This window comes from Vanacampus margaritifer, chromosome 20 (assembly GCF_051991255.1).
Source record: "Vanacampus margaritifer isolate UIUO_Vmar chromosome 20, RoL_Vmar_1.0, whole genome shotgun sequence".
NCBI classification, from domain to species: Eukaryota; Metazoa; Chordata; class Actinopteri; order Syngnathiformes; family Syngnathidae; genus Vanacampus; species Vanacampus margaritifer.
In genome coordinates this window covers 14332433-14355088 of record NC_135451.1, presented here as the reverse complement: position 1 = coordinate 14355088, position 22656 = coordinate 14332433, and the positions used below count along the sequence as shown (strand labels likewise).

Genomic DNA, 22656 nt, shown 5'->3' with positions numbered 1-22656 from the left:
TCAGTTGTGAATGTATTTGTGCATTTTACATGTGAGAAGACGCTAAATGACAAATCCAAACATTGTATTTAAATTAAAATGTGCTATTATATATATTATATATATTTCGTGTGCCTAAAGGCATTTCGTGTGTGACCCTGCCACCAGTCAGTCACAGCTGGGTCAGCATGGCTCCCAGCTGTCGAGATGACGTATGGCGGAGTCCTCTTCAACAAGCCGCCATAGTAGGCCGAGATGCATGCCGGTACACGAAGTCTACTGAGGTTTCGCTTCTCGCTTATTTGACATTAAAATGTCATTGTAATACCTTCTCTTGATAAGTGGTGGTGCTATGTTCCAATTTGTGGGCGGTTAATGTTACGTGTTTTGTTAACATTATTCTATTTCAAGTTTGCGTGTAATGTAATTAAAACTAGAAACTACAAATCCCAAGATGGCTGATGTTGTAAACAATTCACTGATTGTGGAGCGGTGCGTTCAGCGTACCTCTTATTTTCAGTTATAGAAGTCATCGCACACTTTTAAACTGTCGTAACTATTGGTTTATAGCATACAAATCAATATTTAAATACATTTGGAATAGGAATTATGCCTATATATTTCCTTTTACGTCGTTTTTTGTGAGGCATCTACTAGAATTACCTAATCTCCTACGGTCAGTGGAGGCGGCAACAGCAGCAGCAGCCCTGTGCATGAAATGCATTTCATTCAGCGAGCGACAGCTCAGAGGACAACAACAGGCTACCTCCTTTCTGCCTCGTGTGAGTACAACAACCTTTTAAAGTCTTTCTCTAAAACGTATTCACAAAATTAACGCCACTTTGGGACAAATTCGTACAATAGTATCAAATATTGCTGCGTTGTGGCGACGTGTTTGCAGTCAGAGTGCCTGAGTGAGACGTTTAGTGACAGCGTGCTCTTTTGTTCTCCCACCGTGTTTGTGCCGTGACAAAAGATGGTGTTTTTATTCTTATTTGAGCCTTTTGGGATGTTTTGACAACACCGTCATTCGGTCGTACGCTTTGTTTGTGTTGTTTACGGTCAGCTTTTTTGTTTACAATTCAGCAATTTAATGGTTTAAAGTAGGCATCCCAGCCTATTGGTAAACGCAGGGAAACTGCACATCGAAAATATGTTATCAGAAATTGTGGCCGTAAACAAAACAAAAAGTATTATTATTTCTACTGTGTGTCTTTTCAATTTTTTTTATATTTGTTTTAAATAATAATGGTAATAATAATACAGTTTGCATTACTGCTTCAAGAACGGTGTTTTATGAATAAAATGAAGATGCAAAATAATATGTTGTAAAAACGACATTATCCTAAAGACATCCTAAATGTAAAATGTCACCATCGGGGGAAAACAAGAAAATACATTTCGCAAGTTAATTTCCCCCAAAACAATTTTTGTACACCGCTGTAATTTTCTCATTCTAGCTTTGTGATTACAGTTGTGTGTAAAACCTTGAAATAACTAAACCTTAATGGATTCGGAACAGCATCTAAATAGCCTGCCCAAGAATTTCCTGTGTAACGTACACGCGCCTTTATTGTGGGCACCATCAATACTTGTTGTTTGTTGTGTCTGTAGGCTGCTGCTCTGCTGTGGAACAAAGAAAACGAGAAAATGGGACACTAAACCAGACACAATTTAAGTTTTTATTTATATTTTTTGTGGATTCATTGTCAAATTGATCAACCCATGGACCGTATTGGCAAATTTTGCTTACTGGTTAGTGAGGACAATTTTGCTTGTCGAAAAATGTTCGTCATCAGAAGCGTCCAGTCTGCTGTGGTGATGCCGGCAGGGTGGTCTTTAGTTTTGTGCCTACCGCCTCCTGACCGAGTCCCCATGTTGCACTAGAACCCTTCCCAGGGTCCTCTCAGAGCTGCCCCTCCCCTTCCTCCGCCTCTTCGTCATCTCACCCGGCCGTGCCATGACGTCGTCGGACAGCGACGAGACGGGCAGCGATCTCTCTGAATCCCTGGAGATCCTCCAGCTCCAGGACCAGTACATAGACTCAGAAAGTTGCTTCAAGTCCAAAAGCTTACCCATCCTGAACGGACCCTGCCAGACGGAATGCAGGGAAGCTGGCTTGATTGACGCCGCTGCTATTCATGTGGAAGAGAAGCGCGAACTGTCACCAAAAAGCCCCGAGTCGCCCTCCTCCAGGACGGACTTCTCGCCTTCTGTGTCAAGCATGGTGGGCCTCAGCAGCTCCCTACCCGTGGACCCCCACAGGGCGGCCGGCGGCAAGAAAGTCGGCTTCTCCCTCTCCCGCCTTATCCGCATCCCGGCCAGCAAGTACGTGCGCGTCATCCTCCGAGACTCGCGCTGCTTCCTGTTCTGCATGTGCTACCTGACCTTCATCCAGTCCCTGATGGTTTCGGGCTACCTGAGCAGCGTCATCACCACCATCGAGAAACGCTACAGCCTGCGCAGCTCCGAGTCGGGCCTGCTGGTCAGCTGCTTCGACATCGGCAGCTTGCTGGTGGTGGTCTTCATCTCCTACTTCGGGGGTCGGGGTCAGAGGCCGCGCTGGCTGGCCGTCGGCGGCGTGGTCATCGCCGTCGGGGCGGCGCTCTTCTCCCTGCCCCACTTCATCTCGCCGCCATACCAGATCCAGGAGATGAACGCGTCGGCGGGCCAAGAGGGACTCTGCCTCGGCGGGAACGGCAGCGGGCGGGAGGCGGCGGACGCGCAGTCGTGCCATCGTCAGCACGAAGGCAACGAGCACAACCTCTACGTGGCGTTGTTCATCTGCGCCCAGATTCTGGTGGGCATGGGCTCCACGCCCATCTACACCCTCGGGCCCACCTACCTGGACGACAACGTGAAGAAGGAGAACGCGTCTCTCTACTTGGGTAAGCGCACCGTCACTACGGAATGCGCCTTTTCTGAAGGTACTTTAAATTCTCACAAGTACAGGGTAGGATAAAATTAAAATTTAAACGTATCTAAAAAAACAGTTGTGTGTCTAGAAAGCAAAGCGTGGTGAGCCAACACCCTCTCAAAATATACAAAAATAGTGAAAGACCGATATGTTTTTTTTCCAAGGCAGATACAGAATATTAGCAGTCAAAGAGGCCGATAACCGATATTTCAAGCCGATACTCATTTGCAGTAAAAGAGAAAATATTAGCGTCAACATTTTAAAATGTACTTTTACTTAAAGAATTGACAGCTTTGTTTAAAAATTATTTTAAAAAATGCACGGGGCTTCCAGGGTTGTCATCATGCAAGCTAAATTAAAAACTATTGTTTTCCAAAATTTTAACATACCGTTAACTTATTAATTTAATAGATTTTTTTTGAATAATTAAAAAAAAAAAAGTATGGAGTTCCCACGGTCAGCATAATTTTTTTTTTTTATAAAGTGGATATTTAAATAGAACCATAAATCAAAAGTTCAGAGTGACAAATACATGCGAATGAAGCTAATTTGGGTTTTTTGTCATGTTCGTAAAAGGTTTTAAAAGATCTTCGCAGACTATGACAAATTGTCTGATTATGTTCGAAATGTCTTTGCGACGAGTAAAAACTGCCTGCGAACATCTTACAAATTCAATTTTGTAAAAAGGCCGATGCCGATATTTGGCATTTTGACAAATATGGGCACCGATAATTAGCCAGGCCGATAATCGGTCCATATCTACAAAAATATGCAAACACCCTCTTATTTATATGGCCATCCTTTTCTTCCTTGACAGTTGCACCATGTTTTTGTGGTTCAGTAAAAAAAAACAAAAAAAAAACATTGGCATGGTGTGTAATGGCAAATCCCCTGAAATCACTTTGGTCTCAGGAACTGGAAATTGGACCTTATTTGTTTCTGTCTGTGGGCACCATTTTGACTGGTAGCCCAAACAGAAAGATGCCAAAAAGTGCTACACTATTGATTATTTGTTTTGATACACTCCCTGTGAAACATGGCTCCCTTTTTTAGCTGTGGATTTTCACATTAATTTGCGATTATGCCTGATTGTTTGCCTTTGGCGAGCCTGTCGAGGTTTGGCTAGTGCGGCACCACAAAGACTGCAAAGTGGACCTTCAGCACTGCGAGAGGGAATGCGGGCTCGTCGGCAGAACTGGGTTGCGTATGATTAATGGAGCGGTACAATGTGTGTGCGTGTGTGTGTGTGTGGGAGAGTGCACACCGTGAAACGACAAGTTCTGACGGCCGGATGGAGACGAGATCCATTAAGGCGTCGCGTATTCCTGGTATTCCGCCGCGCATAGCTCCGAAAGTAATCCGCCCATGTGACCGCGTTGGTGGGGCACCCCTCAATCTGCTCAAGGCTTTCACGCAGATGCCCGCTGTCCCACTGACCTCTTATTATGCAAACTATGTGTCCTCAAGTCATGTGATTAAACAGGCTAAAAAATTATAATGGATTGAGGTGGTGGCGTTAGCCGTAAGCCCCTTTCTCGCTGGCGGCTTTTTCTTAAGTTACCAACCAGGTTGTAATAGTTAATGGTTGTAATAGGATTTTTCATGATATTCAGTTTTTCTAATTCAAGTGAGTTTTAATTAGTTTTTAGAGTGGGTTTTTTATTTTTTTTATTTTTTTTTTAGCAAATGCTTCATTTTAGTTTAGTTTCCATTAGTTTGAGATTTTCTTTTATATAGCTATATGAAGTGTTTGTGAATTCTAAGGTATAAAAATAAGTCACCAAGTATTGTGTAAAGTAAGGTAAACTCCAATTCCCGAAAAACTGTTTGACCTCTGTACGGCAGAGTAATGGCAAAAATAAATACATTTAAAATAAAATCACGAAAGATCATGTACAAAATTAACAAAAACTAAATAAACAAACTAAAACACGTTGAAAACATTGGCAAAAAAACTTTTTGCAACAAGGCCCTGGTTGATCTTTTATAGTCTGCTGCCACCTACAAAACTACCATTGCACCTCTTCAGATCACAGGCTGCTTTAAAGCCTTCTGTATGCTCTAGCATAAAAAGCTATAAAAACAACAACAACATATAAATACGTTTTTGGGACCATGGCAATGTTTAAAATAGAACAGTTTTTTTTTTTTACGTATTTGGGAGCAAATGAGTTAATGAACAAAAACAGGCAGGAAAACAACAACAACCTCGCCGTGGCAACGCCTCATAAGTGGAGGTGTCTTTTGGCGTCCACTTTGACCTCCACTTTGCCTGTTTTCAGCAGGTATTGAAGGAAAGCGCAGACGGGGTCCAAAACGCCCTTGAGTTGCATCCCAGATGCTTGAAAATAACCACGGCAACTTGGCTCTGCGCAATCATTTAAGCCAGCACACGTTTCCTGCGGAATAACCAGACGTACCTCAGCAAACCCATTTAACCCCCAACCCAATTTGCAGCGACTCAGGGGGGAGGAGTCGACAGTTTTTGTAGGTTGACACCGGCGGGGTTAGAGTCGGGGGGTGGGGGTTACTTGTGGTGAAAATGAGAGAGCGCCTCGTTATGTGAGGATCTCGCTTTGTGCCTGCGTTTCCTCTGACCTGTAATGCGGCTTTGGCCTGCCGTTGCCGCGGCAACACAGTGTCATCCAACCACCCGAGCCGAACCCCCCCCCCCCCCCACCCCTCCGCTGCCCTCAGAATTGTCCATTTTAGGATGTCCACTTCTGTTTGGGCATCCAGACGAGTGTTGGGGCACTTGCGCACCGTTCGACAAATGTCAAAGGATTAGCCAGTCTCAGACTTTTAAAGCCAATTGCCGATTTCATGTCTGTCCACAAGCTCTGATTGATTCATCAAATGGTTGCGGGGTGCGTCTCAATTCTTTTGACCTTAAAGTGAGGAGGATCTCAACATTCACGATGAGCTTAATGGATTCTCCCTGTTTGATATGAACTGTCAAATCGCTTTACTTTGCCACTTGTGAGGACACTAAAGATGATATCACCTGTGCTGAGGAAATGGGTAATGACCAATCATAGCTCAGGTTGTCAGTTTAGCCACTGCATTTCTTTCTTTTGCTAACAGCTAGCCTAGCCTCTTTTGATCTTTGTGTTTTTCCAGCAGTCCAGTTAGGTGCCCCACGTTTTCCACTTCATGTGTGCTGTAGTTCACATTTGTACAATCGGTGAAATCCGCCTTACTACTCCCTCGTACACCATGTGACCTTTCCGTTGGCAAACCTGTGCCACTGATGACACTTAAACTGTGTTTTTTGCCGTCGTCTTCCCCCCTCGAAGCAAGTGTGGGAGTCTCGTTTGTTTTCACGGACGGAGGTTTTACTCACTGTTCACGTATGAGCGGTGTGTGTGTGTGTGTGTGTGTGTGTGTGTGTGTGTAGTCATTGCTAGACATCATTTGCCGGATGCCCACCGGCCATTATCAGCGCACTGGCCGGATTGTTTTGACAGTGTGGGAAGGTTCCTGGGGAAATGCCACAAGCGAGGTTGTGATTGCAGGAACACTGAGAAACCTTTTGTTTTCAGCTATGCCGCCGGGGGGGGGGGGGAAGAAAAAAATTTGACATATTATTCCCCCCTTTGTTCTTGCTCACTCTTTGGTCGGCGCTGTTTCTCCTAATCCTCCCTTCATCCCCCGTAGCTGGTTGACTGAAAATTCTAAGAATGCCTGAGAATAGTGTTTAATTGAGCCTGGCGATACATTTAAAGGTAAGACACAGTTATATTTTTGCTCAATAATACCGAAGTGCAGAAGAAAACAAAGTGGAAGAGAACAAGTCATTCCCTGTTTCTTAAAGCGGAAGTCAATCTTTAACATTTCTCGACAAGAATATGTTATATGTGACCTCACTTGTCTAAACATGACATTCTGATTAGTATTACAGTTTTGGAATATGAGTTATGGAGCAAAATCCAGCCGTTTTTATCCATCTCGGGGCAGCCATTTTGCCACTTGCTCACGACTGAAGACGACATCAATGTCGCCTCAGGCAACAACCAATCAGAGCTCACCTTATTCTGAAGCTGCGCTGTGATTGGTTAATGTCAAAATGGCCGCCACTTGAGATGGATCAAAACGGATGGATTTTGTTGCTTAACTCATATTCCACTTGCGCCACATTAACCAGAATGCCATATTTAGACTAGTGGGCCGCATAGAACATATTATCTAACCCCAAAAAATTTGGGGGTGGGGGTTGACTTCCACTTTAACTCTTTGACTGCCAGACGTTTTCAGAAAAGGGATGCCGTGGGTGCCAGCCGATTTAAGCATTTTGACTGATCTTTCAAGGTCCACAGAAAATTATGTGTTTGGACTATGGAAACACACATACTACCAAATGAAAGATTGGACTCTCATCTTTCAGCAGGAAAAAAAGTTTGTTTCTACCTTATTCCGTTTTTCAGTAATCAACAATAGAAAATGGTTAGTTTCACCTCTGTTTTGAAACAAACGTCTTTTAACGTCTTTGGCACTCCTCCATAGGATTTTACTAAACGTTATTTAACGTTTTTGGCAGTCAAAGAGTTAAAGATAATCCCCCCCCCCCCCTAAAAAGATTAAATGAAACCCCCCTCATGGCACACCCAGCTGCCCAGAGGTCCCATGACTATTACAGATTTAAATGAGCAGACACAAAATAATTAGCGATTATGCTAACCTCCCGTTACCCGTACTCTCGCTAAAGATATTCCAGATTATGCGTCTGTTTATATTAAAACGATGTATCGTTCTCATCATACCTGGCGTCAAATCAGTCTGTACGTGTCCCCTGAATTGCAATGAGTTTGACAAACCTGCTCTTGATGAAAATACTTTTTGATTAGCGGCTCAGAAAATGAACACAAGGTCAAGTTAAAGAAACCGTCACTGATCATTTTCCAACATTTGCTTAGCCAACCTATCTTTATTCAGTCTGCCCCATTCTGACCTTACGCTATTGTTCGCTTCTTGAGGGCCCGTCTTTCCCAGTCTTTAGGGAGACGGACAACTTCCGAATGTTGTCTGACCCGCACTCGACGGCACGAGACCAAAAAAAATGCAGCCTGACAAGCGTGAGCGTCGCTTGCAAATTTCACATCTATGATGCCGCTAAATATAGCACTACATTTCAAGTTCAACGTTTGTGGAGTACCATGACCCGGATGCCCCGATCGACCGGTTAGGTTTTTGTTCTACAGGACTGTGTGTCCATCTGAAAGTGATAACGGTTTGGAAGAATTCCACAACCCTTTTTCCAGCAAACAGTATTTGCACATCTGTGACTGTGTGGAAAGACAAATACGTGTGAAAGAAGACGAGTCAATAGCGGACCTGCGCACCCGCCTTGTGTAGGCGTTTTTTTTTGGCCCTTTTTTTTGTCTGTCGGTCCCTTTGCTTACCTGCCTCCGCAGCTGCACTGCCAATGGCGTTAAACGTTCTCCGCATCTTATGCCACAATCATCGAACCCAGCTCTACTGTGAGCTATGACTAAGGCGATGACGCTATTGTTCAGTTGCTAACCCTTTCGCACCCCTCACACCGGATCTCCGCTTGTAGCTTTTCAGTTGTCACTGTCGAGATTATGCGGGGCTGCAAACCAACAGAAGAGCAGTAAATACGATTACGACCCAGCCCGGATATCCCGGTTTATCTCATCAGATATGTTGTTATGGTTACACAGCAAGACGTGACCTCTCGCCAATCCGGAGTACAGTGGACCAGATTATTGAGTTGGTAATAATGGAGGGGCTGAAAAGCTGCAGGTGCAAGCACATCCCGTGTTTTGAGGTATCCAAGATGCTTTTGTTCGCCCACCGTCCTCTTACGCAAGGGAAATGATGAGCAAAGTTCCATTTCAAAGCGCCGGTGTTGTAAAGGGTTAACAAGGACGCCGCCGAAGGAATGTCCGCCGTATCGCATAAAAGCCAAAGGGGATCACACTGCGAGGGTCTTGCGAGAGGCCTCCCTTTTGGGCGAGATTGAGAGGCTTGAGTGTCAGTGTGAAGCGGCTTGTAAAAGCAAAGATCTTTGATGGTTATTTAGATAATTGGGAAGCAACAGCAATGTGGGAAACCCGAGTGTAAAAAGGGGGAGGCGGCGGGAAGGATTTGGCACATTGCGATCGGGGCCGTTCTTTTCTGTAATTTTCCCATCATTTGTGCTAGTTACAGAGAAAGACGCTCGGCTTGTGATGATATCAATCGAGCTCAATTTTGCTACCAAATCAGTCCTAGTCTATCTTTACCCGGCGCTTTCAGACACACTCGCGGTCGCGTCCGTGCACTGCACGGCAGACATCATTCCGAAGTCGGATTGCTTCTGTCATGATAGGATTAAAAAAAAAAAAAGCTTTTATAAAGTCTACTGCTCTTCTCTGGAATGATGCGATATGGCACACAGTGTGCGAGAACGGACATGTCGCCGCCTGACGAGGAGCAGACTTTTATCTCCTTCATGATACCGCTCGGTGGACATTTGTCAGATTGCAGCCACTCAAGTGTGTTTCCGCCAACACAGGATTTTGAAAACGAGTAACCTCGACTCCACTTTTACAAGAAGAATACAACACATAATGAGTCTAAATCAAATGAAAAGCGCTTCGGGGGGGGGGCGTTAGTAGCTAGAAGTCGGGTCGTTTCTTGTGACCCGTCATGTCTTTTGGCTTAGCAGCCAAGCATGCGTGTGGTCCTCCGACCCCGTTGATGGTACAAGCCCAGAAGGGCTTTCCGATTTGTCTGATGGTTTTCATTTCTTTCAAGTCTTAAGCTCTGCGTCTGTACCAGTCAGTCCCAACGGGCCGCCGGGATCAAACATCTTTACTACGCTCTTGATCCGTGAAAACATTCCACGCATCCACTTAGTCGATCAGCTTCCACATCTGTTCAAGTTTTGGCACCTATAATTAGCATAGGTGGAAAATCTGGATCCAGAAGGTAAAAAACCTGCCACAGTTGAGCTTTTGTCCTATGTGCTAGCTAGCTAGCTAGCTAGCGCCCCGGGAGTTGTTTAGCTAGTTTAGCTAGTACCTGGGTTTTTTACTTCCTGGACCCAGATTTGCCATCTCTGCCTATAAACGTTTAAAGTGTGTAAACGTGTGTTGCAAAATGTAAGACGTTGCCACGGCGACGCTAATCCATTGTCGCACGTGCGTTATTCTTGTCGGATCAGGAATGCGCGACGTGCAAGTCGGCTTTTATATATGCCCGAGTAACACGGAGAAGAGAGAGCGCCGTGGCATTGAACACAAATCCAAGGTTCCGGCATCACTTAGATTGTTTGGATGCTGAGCGCGCCGACATCATTTATTAAAGTTATTTCCCCCCCCCGACAGAGCGAAGGAGACGACTTGTTATTAAAAAAAGATGAACGCAGGTGGACGCTTTGGAAGAGAACAATCCAATGATTCATGTGTTTGGTCAGTTGAATCTCTTATCAACTGTAATTAAATCGCATCATTAGCCCGAAGTAATGACTTTGGCCACCGGGGGGGCTGCTTCATTAGTCAGTGTGCTTTCTCATCAAGTGTTTGCTGGCTCCCTTGTCAAGGGTAATGGTGGTTGGGGGTGGGTGTGGGGGGTTGAAGACAAGGTCACGGGAGCTCAGGAGGCGATGCACTGTTGACGTTGTTATGCCTCAAAGTTCCATTTACAGTCCAAGCGGCTGCGGACTCAGCTGGGTGTCGTTCCCGCCAGGATTCGGAGAATTTCCTGCAGTAAAAACATCTTTGTGGGTGTTCGGTGTTGCAAATCACGTTTTAAAAGGTAAAAAGGCATGTGCAGTCAAAAGTATTGGAACGGCACGGTCAGTTCATTTTGTGTTTTGTTATATACTGAAGACTTTTTTGGCTTTCAGATCAAAAGATGAAAATGAGACCAAAGTTGAGAATGAATCCCAAACCGTCTGTTACGCGTCGTCTCCGCTTCCTTGATTTTGAGAAAGGCGTCGGGCTTTGTGTTGATAACCGTGCAACATCGAATGCGGAGAAACACCGCCACATATTGTAAGTCAGACCCCCAGCGGCCACGCAGATGCTGCTGACTCTGCACACAAACACAAGCAGGGAAAGCTGATAGCACCCAACGGATCAAGTCAGACCAAGCCTGGAAGGTTTTCGTCCTTCACGTGCCGCCGCTGAAGGTCTGTTGCGTCATCCGAGTCAAGCAAGCTCACAGTCAGGCGGCCCTCCTTCATTGGCATGCTGTACCGTGGCGACCCCCCCCCCCCCCCCGCCACTGCAGCCTTTGTGTGCGATTGAGCGTCGCCACGCCGGCCGCCGTTGCTGCTGTGCCAGCACATCCGTCAATCTGAAGGCTTTTCGTCCTGCTCGACCCTCAGGTTGAACCTCCAGTCTTTTCCTGAACTTACTTGTTTCTGGTCCCGAGTTCAACGGGATGCCAATTATGCCGCATTTAAATCCAATTTGACTTGACGCAACTTGGCTTTCATTTGCAACTCCATCATCATCATCATCACACAGTGCTTGTCTTGTTTCGTTTAATTCCAGACTGTCCTCGGCCGTTTATGGGCCCACCAGCCATTATTCATCTAAAGGAGGAGATAAAAAGAGGAGACCCTTTGCCACGCTTGCCCGCTATAATTAATAGTCTGTGGCCGCTAATATCCTGCCACATTGCGTTACGCTTCTCCGCTGCGGCCGTGCCTCGACTGTGGAACACGAGAGACGACGGCGCTGTTAAAAGATGATATATATACGTGCGGTGTGAGCCAACGGGAAGGACACCTGCTGTAGGTGCTTAGAGCAGTGAGTCGGGTTTGACAGTGTGGATTGATGGCGCTGAAGCGGTCATGCGTCTTTAAAGAAAAAAAAAAAAAAAAAAGCTGACCTGCGTGATATCAAATCTATATTTTGTGCACGCTTCATTCATTCATACAGTCCGGCGCAGACATGTATAATTTTTTTTTCTGTGATGTACAATTGTACGCAGTAGATTGAATAAGTTAAATGCCAGGTTTTTGTGATTTAAAAAAAAAAAAGGAGTCTAAGATAAATCATTATAAAAAAATCTCCATTCATTTGACATGCAATGTATAAAATTCACTGGATAGACAAATGCTGGATGGAAAATGAATATTGGAAAAATAGAAAAAGGTTTATTGAAAAATCCCCAAAATGTTAGCTGAATGGCACAAATATTTGATAAATATACAAATATGTCAGCTCCCAAAAAAACTTAAATATTAAATGGAACACACACACAAATAGTTTTTTAAAAAAATGTGAAAAATAAACTAATATACAAAAAATATTAGATGAAAAATACACACATAAATAGGCAAAAAAAAAAATAATTTATTGAAAAATATTCGAGTTAAAAACACAGTGAAAAAATATTACATCTGACTGTCATTGAACAGAGAGCGTCATTATCTCTTGCCGAGGCACGTCGAGCAAAAGTCAGCAGGAAACATGTGGCTAAACAACTTCCAGTGTGACAAAAATAAACGTTTTAACGGCGGGGAAGTGTTTGAGCATACGCGAGGAGTTGTTATGTAATGTGGTGGCCGGCGGGAGGCGGGATGCCATTAGCGTCTAGGACCCAGATTAAGCGTCTGATTGGGTTGATTCAAAAAAAATGTGTGTGTGTGTATTAAAAAAGGTGATTAACTAAAGAGAGAACATTTTGCATCTTGTCGAGATGCACAAAAGGTTACTTGCTATCCTACCTGTGAAAATGAAGTCTGTGTGCAAGCGAGACATTTTTTTTAATTGTCCCCCCCCAAAAAAGTGTTCTAAAGTGCTAATCCTAACACCGTGATAGCTTGAAGCAATGTTCCAGGCGTAATTATGGAAAGTTTGACCCCCCAACCCCCCCACCCACCCCCTCCCTCCATTGTAGCTGTTAAATGGCTTTGACTTGTCTTTGCTGCAGGGGCCTTTTTTTTTTTTTTTCCACTCGTCCGATCTGGGTTTCTTAACTTTAATGAGTTTCTTTTGCTTTCCCCTGGCGGTGTCTGATTGGCTCGGACCGTCTCAGAGAACCCCTCCCACCCCACCCCTCCCCCTCTAAGACCTCTGGCGCTTTCAGGTCACCTGTTCAGATGTTGCAAAAGTGGTGAAAAATGGCCTCGGGCCGCTTGGAAATGTCCTACGGATTGTCTGCGCAGGTGTTCTCCGCAAAAGATGAACTCTCGCTGGCCTTGCTCAGAACAAGTAATGAATGAGTCGTAGTGGCGTCCTTTCGCCTAAAATCTGCTAGGAAAGGAAATGGATGGATGGAGGATATGAATGGAGCGGTCCACCACAGAATCAAAAATGGCACCCGTTTGTCACAACTGCTTAAGCATTCTGTCTGTCTCTTGTGCTTTCAGCCGTCATGTACGTGATGGGAGCGCTGGGACCGGCAGCCGGTTACCTGCTGGGAGGCGTCCTCATCGGCTTCTACGTGGACCCCAAAACCGTGGTCAACATCGACCAAAGCGACCCTCGCTTTGTTGGCAACTGGTAAGTACGATAAATGCTCTAATTTCCTTTTTTTTTTTTTCTTAATTTTTTATTTTTTTTTTAATTCTCTTTTAATTTCCGATTGTTTGGACCATCTAATTTGCGTTTGTCCAATTCAGGTGGAGCGGCTTTTTGCTGTGTGCCGTCGCCATGCTCCTGGTCATCTTTCCCATGTTCGCCTTCCCCAAAAAATTGCCGCCGCGCCACAAGAAGAGGAAGAAAACGATGGGCTCGTCGCCAGGTGACCTGTCCGACGACGACGGAGGCGACGTGATGAAGGAGAAGTCCGGCGGCAAGCGCCAGAACGTGTCCTCCTCCATGGGCTTCGGGAAAGACATCAAGGGTGAGAAATTACTCGATTTATTAAACCTTTATTAAGACTACCGGCAAGTTTGTTAACATTCCTAATTGCGTACGAGAAAACAAAAGCCAGTCGGTGGCTAGCTAGCTAATGGCTAGCCCGAGAAGCTAACGTTACCGTCTAAAACATCACTCAGTGCGTCTTCTTGTCAAACAACACAAAACAGATGGACTGAAATCCACTGCAGTGATCATAGGAGATACCAATCAAATTCTTTTGTACACCCAAAAAAGACTGTTGTGACTGCTGCTGTTATCAGGCTTACGTTAGCCGCGAGCTAATGATGTGCAAAGTGCCTGTAATCCAATCAATGGCCATGATGAGTCTTCTTATCCCATAGCGCGAAATCCATTCAGATCTACAGCGAGGATGTTATTGATTTAAGAGGTTTGTCTAATGAAGCATGTAATTCACTGGAAGCGCTTAAGTGTATATTTAATATATTTATTTTTTTGGGGACCAAATGAACCAGCGACACCCCTTTTTTTCCCTCCAACCTGCTGCAGGCTTTCCCAGCTTCCCTTGCTCTCTGTTGCCTTTTTTTTTTTTATTATTATTTTTTTTTAAATGAGCTCCCATGGGAGCTCAGTCATGATTCGTCCGAGTCGACAAACCCCGCCCCGCCGAGCCAAACAAAAGCGCTCATCACACGGAAAGCAGCCATCACGGAAATGTCATTTATTTGTGCTTACCGGCAAAACGGGACGGATTTGACAGCTCGCGGGGTGAAAAGCAACGTCGGCAGTCGAGCGACTTCCAACGTTGCTCAAATTTGTCCTTCAGATGGCCGCAGACGCTGAGAAATTCAAACGGAATCCCTCCAATTATGCACTCACTCGCCTTGTGAAATGTTGCAGACCACGTTAGGTATGAATAACAAGCACTTAAAATGCAGATAAATATGTTATCTATGGCACTTAGCAACATGAAATTTGTTTTGTCATAACTAGACCGAGAAGCCATTCCTGAAAAGCTGCCATTTTAAGGTCATTTTTTGGCAAGGCCAATTTATTTATGTTTTTTTTTTCTTCTTCTTTTTTTTTTACACAACATGACCCCCACACACCCAAACACCTAAAAGCATTTACAAACAGAACAGCGTATGACATTCAAAGGCAAAGCAAAGAAAGCAAAAGTAGCTTATTAAAATGGACTAAAGGAATCTTCATTGATAACATTTAGATGCATTGACAAACAAAAAGGTGTAAAGACGTTTAAAAGCAAAATAAATCAATAAAAAGATTTCTGAAATCATTAAAAGGCTGTAAATTGAAATTGATTTTAAAAATGCTGAATAGACCTTAGGCAATGGAATGTAAAAAAGAAAGAAAGCATAGTTTCAAACCTGGATTTAAAAGCGTTTATACTTGGGGCTGACTTCATTCATTTGTGTGCAGCATAACATCCAAATGCCGCTTCACCGTGTTTGCTTTGAAAACTGGACTCCACTAATTGACCAGAGTTGGCAAGTCCTTCAAAAACTGACCCAAACTTTGAGCCCACATATTTTTTGTCGGATCACTTATACTCAACAGATTGGCAAAACTAATTTTAAAAAAATGGGATCTTTTGTTGTTTAGCTACACAGGGTCAGTCAGTTTCATATCGCCACATGAAATTCGTCAGCCATTGTCTATCATGAGTAGAAACAGAAGTCAATCGAACCCAGGCCCCAAATGATACAGGATGTCGGCCATGTTTTTTCAAAGCGGCCATTTCATGGTGTTTTCAGGCACCATCAAATCCAACTCATTTATAAAGGGCGAATTTTCAAATGTACGAAAAGTAGACACTGTTAGAGGTGGAAATTGATACAAAAGCCAAAGGAGCTCTGGAAAGGATCTTTACGAGTGAGCCTAATCTCCCTAGCAACAGAAGGGTATTTATTTACACTGACCACGTAATTGGGCGAGTGACAGGATCAACGCGGGGGCGCCAAATCATTGCGACAACGGCCTCGGGTGCACGGAAAGGCCGTGTTTGCCCTTGACAGGATGAAGCGGAAATAACTGCCTTTCGAATGGACACATATACAGTTTATCTATATCTATCTATCATAAAACCAACTTTGCTGATCCTTAGCTTGCCTGCCTTGTTCCGATGCATTGCATGTAATTCGATTCCAATGTTTCAAGCATCCTCGGCCTTTCATTAATTGCAGCTTTCCAGTAAGTGTTCATGCGAGCAAGCGCTCCTCCCTCCGTCTTGCGCTTCCACAGACCTCCCCAAGGCGGCGCTGAGGATCCTCAGCAACATGACCTTCCTGTTCGTCAGTCTGTCCTACACGGCCGAGTGCGCCATCGTCACCGCCTTCATCACCTTCATCCCCAAGTTCATCGAGTCCCAGTTTGGCATCCCGGCCTCCAACGCCAGCATTTACACGGGTAAGAACGGCCTGCGGAGGCTCCGTGTTGGTAAACCAAACACATTTTAAGCGACTTATTGTGCTGATATGTGTTCAAATTTTTTGCCACTTTTATTATTTGGCCACATTTAGATGACTGAGTGATTTAGAACTTTATAGTCCCTTATAGTGAGAGTTACTGTAATTGCTTAGTAATTTATTTATTTTAGGTTAGATTAATAGTTGATCCAGAGGAGGAAAAAAAATCTGGAATTTAATTAATTTAAAAAAAAAAAGGCTGATGGATGCCTGACTGATCCCAAAATGGAATTTTACTTTATTAATTCAGTTTTATTTTATTTTGTTTTATTTTTTATTTATTTTTTATTTATTTATTTATTTATTTATTTATTTATTTATTTTGTTTTTGTATAGGTAAATGACGCACTGATCTCAAAGTCAATTCTGGAATTACTTGTTTTTTTGTTTGTTTGAGTTGAGTTTTGAATCAAGTGTAATTGTACATCCTCTACAGTAGGTGGCAGCAGTGCTCTCATTGTCAGCGAGTGCATAAGGAGTATTAGCCCCTCTAGAAGTCTATTTAAAAAAAAATATAAAAAAAATTATGGACAAATTATGCTATTTATAGTCACAGCGGAGAGTCGGGTGGGCAGGAAACATTTTCTTTTCTTTCTTTTTTTTTGCATAAGAAAAAAGAATCGACAAGCACTTGTTTGAGGCCATCCAGGCTTGGAATGACACTGAAACAAGACATCAAGTCGTCATTATGATGGCACTTTAAAGATGTCGTCGACTTTTGTGAGTCCTGCTGACTTTCATTCAGTAACAAAAGTGCTCACACTCAAGTGGAACACGCGCGCGCGGACATTTCTTTCGTCCCCTTTTAATCTACACCCCCCCCCACTAAACTAATCCTTCAGTGGTGCTGATGATGCCTGCGCAGCTCTCGGGATTATCGCAGCACCAACATGGCCACCAACAGCAGGAAGCGGCGTTGTCGCGTCCAAGTATCTTGTCGGCGAACATATGCTCATTTGCAGACGCGCGGTACGGACACAAACGCTATTACCGAGTCGCCAACTGCTTGTTGCTAGGATACAAAGGGGCGGTGCTGTTGCCACGGGCAACCAAACCACGTCAAGATGAACGCAATGAACAAAACAAACACAAAGCAAAGAAACAACAAACAAAGGCCGCCATTTTTATTTTCTTTACTTTTAATGGAATGAGCGTTGATCTTCCTCCAGGTCTGATCATCGTGCCCAGCGCGGGCGTGGGCATCGTGCTGGGCGGCTACATCATCAAGAAGCTGAAGCTGGGCGCCCGCGAGTCGGCCAAGCTGGCCATGATCTGCAGCGGCGTGTCGCTGCTCTGCTTCTCCACGCTCTTCATCGTGGGCTGCGAGAGCATCAACCTGGGAGGCATCAACATACCCTACACCACCGGGTCAGTGGACACTTTCTCGAGTACATCCAGCAAGTCGGCCATTTTGGTTCAAAGTGGCCATTTTAGAGCTATTTTTCAGGGCTCATCTGGGGGGGGGAATCCTAAATTCTCTCCACAAGTTTGGAGCTTGACCAAAAGCTCCAACCCTAAAAAGATTTGCATTTCTTTTCTGTTGTATTTATTTATTTATTGCGGTCCGGCTTTAAATTATGATGCAAAAATATTAGAAACTACCTCTAAAATATTAGATGGGGAAAAAACTTACTTAAAAAAATATACCAATATTTCATAAAAATTTGAATAAGATTCTAAGTTTAAAAAAATTAACTTTTTTTTTTTATTTTATTAAAAAAGGAACAAAAATATTACAACAAAATAGAAAATGAGAAATACAACATAATACTAATTGAAAATATATTGGGCCAAAAATATACAAGCAATGTTAGACAAAAATGGGAAAAAACATACATATATAAAATATAATATAATATAAAAATAAAAAGAAAAGAAAATACACAAATATTAGCCAATTTTTTTAAAAGTGACGACAACAATAAAATACCAAAAAATTACATAATTAGGAATAAATGGCAAAATGTACTCTGAATTTTTTTAAATCAAAAAAGGCATATTGAAAACATTACATGACAATTAGAAAATATTATTTAAAAAATTGCAAGAAATATACATATGACAGAAAATACAACAAAATGTGCCAAATACAAAACTCGCTTTTAAAAATATGAAATAAAAAGTACAAAGCCATCCCAACTCTGGACGCGACGTTGTCATCATGCCATTTGTGTTGAAGACGAACGTGTGTCGTTGCAGTCCGACGCTGACGCTGACGCACAGGAATCTGACGGGAAGTTGCAACGTCAACTGTGGCTGCCGCATCCACGAATACGCGCCCGTGTGCGGCTCGGACGGCATCACCTACTTCAACCCCTGCCTGGCCGGATGCAGCGCCGTCGGCAACGACAGCAGCGGGGTGAGCGCGCAAACATGCAAACAAAAAGCACTGGACGAACTGAACAAACCGTCATCCCAAAAAAAAAAAAAAAAAAATGTGAATGGGGACCAAGGACAGAACCTTGGGGGACTCCAAGTATGTTTCAACGTCTTTGGTTTAATTTGTGAACCAATCTGGCCTTCCCTTCTTATTGGTCAGATGAGGAACTACACGGAGTGCGGTTGCGTGCAGAGCCGTCAGGTGATCACGCCGCAGTCGGGCGGCGGCCCCGTCAACCAGCTCCAGCTGGTCATCGTCAAGACGTACCTGAACGAGAACGGCTTCGCCACGTCGGGAAAGTGCGACCGCACGTGCAACACGCTCATCCCCTTCCTCGTCTTCCTCTTCATCGTCACACTCATCACCGCCTGCGCGCAGCCCTCCGCCATCATCGTCACGCTCAGGTGAGGGAAAAGGAAAGGAACGTTTCAGCTCATATCCTCACAAATTTGGATGTAGAGGTATCACTGTATTTATAAAAAAAATAAGAATAATAATATTTTTTTTTTAGATTTAATTATTTGTAATCCATCAAAAAGTTGACGAGAATGAAGTCAGAATCATAAAAATACAATTGATTTTTTTTTTCTAATGAGAGCAAAATGTCCTAAAATTATGAGAGTTAAGTTCTTAAGTTAGTTATAATGTTATGAAAATAGACTATTAGTATTTTTATTTTTTTTTTAAATAAGTGTCACAACTGTAGAAAAAGTTATACGAAAAAAGTTCCACTTTTTTGACAACCACGTTATAATAATAATAATAATAATAATAAAAAGGTCGGAAGTTAGGAATAGTAGTAATAATCTCAGCAGTCTCTAGAAAAAAAGTCCCAAGTGTTAAATAAAGAATAAAAATAGAAAAAGAATAAAAATAGTAAAATAAAAGTTTTTTTTAAGACAAAAAAAGTCATAAAGGGAATAATAGACTGATAATTTGACACAAAAAATGTTGTCATTCTACCATTAAAAAGTGTCATGTCAAAGATGGAGATGTTACCAAATATTTTATTTTAGCAATTGAGAAACAGAAGTTGTGGAATACAAAATTACTTAAGCATTTATTGTTATTTTTTAGAAAGTTACCATTATAAATCAATGTTACAAGAGTAAAGCTGTAGTACAGCAAGAGAAAAATTGTAATGTCATGAAAGCGTTTTAAGGGATCAAAGTAATAATTGTATGAGAAAAAAAGTCTTAAAAATAGAATTATTAGACATTTTTGGAGGATGACCAAAGTCGTAATTGTAGAAAAATAAATAAATATGAGAAAAATAAATTTGAAAAAAAGTATGCTACCAGAAAGTCACAGTAAAAAAACAACAAATAATTTATTTTCTTATGAGACGTTCCATAAAAACAGATGGGACGTTACAATATTGGAGTTGCTATAAAAGGTTATAGCGTGATATAGATTTTTTTTTGTGTTGTTATTACGTGCGTGTTTGTTTAGGTCGGTGGATGAAGAAGAGAGGCCTTTTGCTCTGGGCATGCAGTTTGTCCTTCTTCGAACTCTCGGTGAGTTGATTTCAAGTGTTTGCAGATGACTGATCCATTTCGTCAACTGTCTTAAATGCTCCAATGCTGCCGCCCAGTGGTGAGAGAGACATATTGCAGCACCATCTGTCAGACTTTTAGCCTTTCGAGAACATCTCAAATTCACTTTTTTAATATATTCATTTGATAATCATGATTATATTCGTGACTTTATTTATAAACAAACAATCGCTTACTTTTTTTGCCAGCGTACATCCCGACGCCGATCTACTTCGGCGCGGTGATCGACACCACGTGCATGCTGTGGCAGCAAGACTGCGGCGTGCACGGCTCGTGCTGGGAGTACGACGTGACCGCCTTCCGCTTCGTCTACTTCGGCCTGGCCGCCAGCCTCAAGTTCGTGGGCTTCGTCTTCATCTTCCTCACGTGGTACTCCATCAAGCACAAGGAGGAGCGCGTGGAACGCTGGCGGCCCAGCCCCCGCCCGCCCCCGCCGCCGCCTTTGCTCCTGGGCACCGTCAGCGAGCTGGTCGGCCACTCGGGCGGAGGCCGCAAAAGCCACGCGCGCACGCGCTCCTGCCCCATCTTCATCCCGCCGGCGCGGCCAGAGGTCCCCGTTGCCGCCGCCACGCTGCTGCTCTGCCACGGCAGCCTTAAAGCAATAGCGCCCGGAGGCGCTGCGCTCGCCTGACCCATAAAAAAAAAAAACGCCACTCACCTTCCTCTTCAAGGGCTGACTGACACGCCGCCGCCGTCTTGGTGCTAACTCGTCACACTCAAAGCACAAACTGTCTTCTATGCAAGATCCCGACTTTGTTTCCACCTTCAAGAAAACTACTGTCTGTCCCAAAGATGTGATCCAGAAATAATCCACAATTTGTGTTATTATTATTATTATTATTATTATGGTGATGATTAATGATTGTATTGTGTACATAATGCAGTAGGAGGCTTGAACTTTTTTCAAAATGATATCACAATACAGTGGTACCTTGAGATATGCGTGACCCCAAGTTTTTTTTTTTCATTAAATCGTGAACAATTTATCAATACAAAGGCTTCAAGCAGTTTGATGATGTTTACTGTCAAACCAAACGAAGGGTATTAAACCTTGTGTATTTAAATCACAGCTTTGCCTTAGGAAAGTTCAATTATTTTAATTCTAACGTCAATAAAATCCATTGACTAGTAGTAGAATACCGGCGTTAGTATACTGCCCCCCAGTGGACAAAGTGGGCAACACCAAAAGGTTTACACTCTTTAAATTTAATATTAGAGGGTGATATTTTTCCTTTTATTTACAAAAACTATTTTAAGATGCAAAACTTCAACTTGTATCTCAAGGCACCACTGCACAGCCCTAACTGGATCGACTCGTTCGCGGTTCGCACGTCTGCCTCACAGTTCTGAGATTCTGGGTTTGAGTAGTTAGCTTCTCAAGCTAGCCACTAACTAATTCGCCATCGAGCGGCTAGCTACCAGTTCTTGCTTTGAAAAGTTCTCTCTAAAGGTCAAAACTCCCAACATGTAAATTTCCAATGACTTTTATGCCTTTCTGTGACTCACGCTGTGACACGTGCATAGCGTAACATTAGATCATTTTTCCAGCACAGAGTTTGGGAATTGACACTGGACTACAGAACGAATCGTAAAAAGTATGTGACCTGATCAAACTTTTTCAGTCCCCGTAATTCCACGTTTGTGTCATAGCTCAAACGAGCGCGTGATGATCAACCTGTAAATATTGATGATTCAAATTATTAAGTGCAAATAGTGTAGCGTGTAGATGAAGCGTATTTATAAACTAACATTCAAAGACAAAACTAGAGAATGGAATTGTCTTTTGCAGTGCCTGAACAGTATTATTGTCAAGTTCGGCAGACAGGCCTACCCACAATGCACTGCTCTTTCCTCTCAGTGATAGACACCTTATTCTTTTTTCTTCTTTTTTTTTTTTAATAAATACGTTTTTGCTACATAAACAGCAACAGCAGCTCGGAGAGAGTAGACCTCACGATGATTTTTAATATTATTGTAATAATTCCCTATAGGGAAGAAGTTCAGTACAGTATTCCGAAAAGCTCTTAATCGCATTGTCTGTGTTCCTCAGGAGCAGAAAAGTGTCATGTTTTTTTCCCGTTTGATTTCCGGATGACTTGAATACATAATTGTTGTTAAAAAGTCGACATTAGACACTGCCGCACAATTGGACACGCCTGGACCGCTTTGGCCACCAGGGGGCAGCATCAGGAGTACAGATTACGGACGCCAAGCAACAATGGATTGGGTGCTTATAGTTTTATTTAAAAATTTCACATCTGCATCTTCAATAAACAATCACTATCAATTGCTTCATTCGAGTGAGTTGTTTTGTTTTAGTTTGTTTGACTTGAGTGTTGGAGACAATATTTTGTTGAATAATTTTGCCTTCAAACGAAATGTGCCCCCTAGTGGCCAGTTATGTTAAAACTTTTAAAAAGACCCCCCCCCCCCCGCCCACTCCCCAAAAACACCCTTTTTATACATGATCTTAAAAAAAAAAAGGTTTTACATTTACATGGTCGTTTTTTATTTAAAAAAAAATGCCTTACTATACATGGTCGTTGTTTTTTTTTAT

General features: G+C 43.0%; 1 protein-coding gene across 1 annotated transcript; it reads left to right on the top strand.

Moving 5' to 3' along the window:
- Positions 1-605: 605 nt before the first annotated feature.
- On the top strand, positions 606-22394 carry slco5a1 (solute carrier organic anion transporter family member 5A1). The gene is made up of 10 exons (XM_077553865.1): positions 606-761; positions 1594-2867; positions 13227-13359; positions 13479-13702; positions 15940-16104; positions 17333-17531; positions 18363-18522; positions 18703-18947; positions 19996-20060; positions 20288-22394. Exons 2-10 carry the CDS (start codon positions 1940-1942, stop codon positions 20728-20730), a joined length of 2562 nt encoding a protein of 853 aa, XP_077409991.1. The 5' UTR covers positions 606-761; positions 1594-1939; the 3' UTR covers positions 20731-22394.
- The last annotated feature ends 262 nt before the right edge of the window (positions 22395-22656 follow it).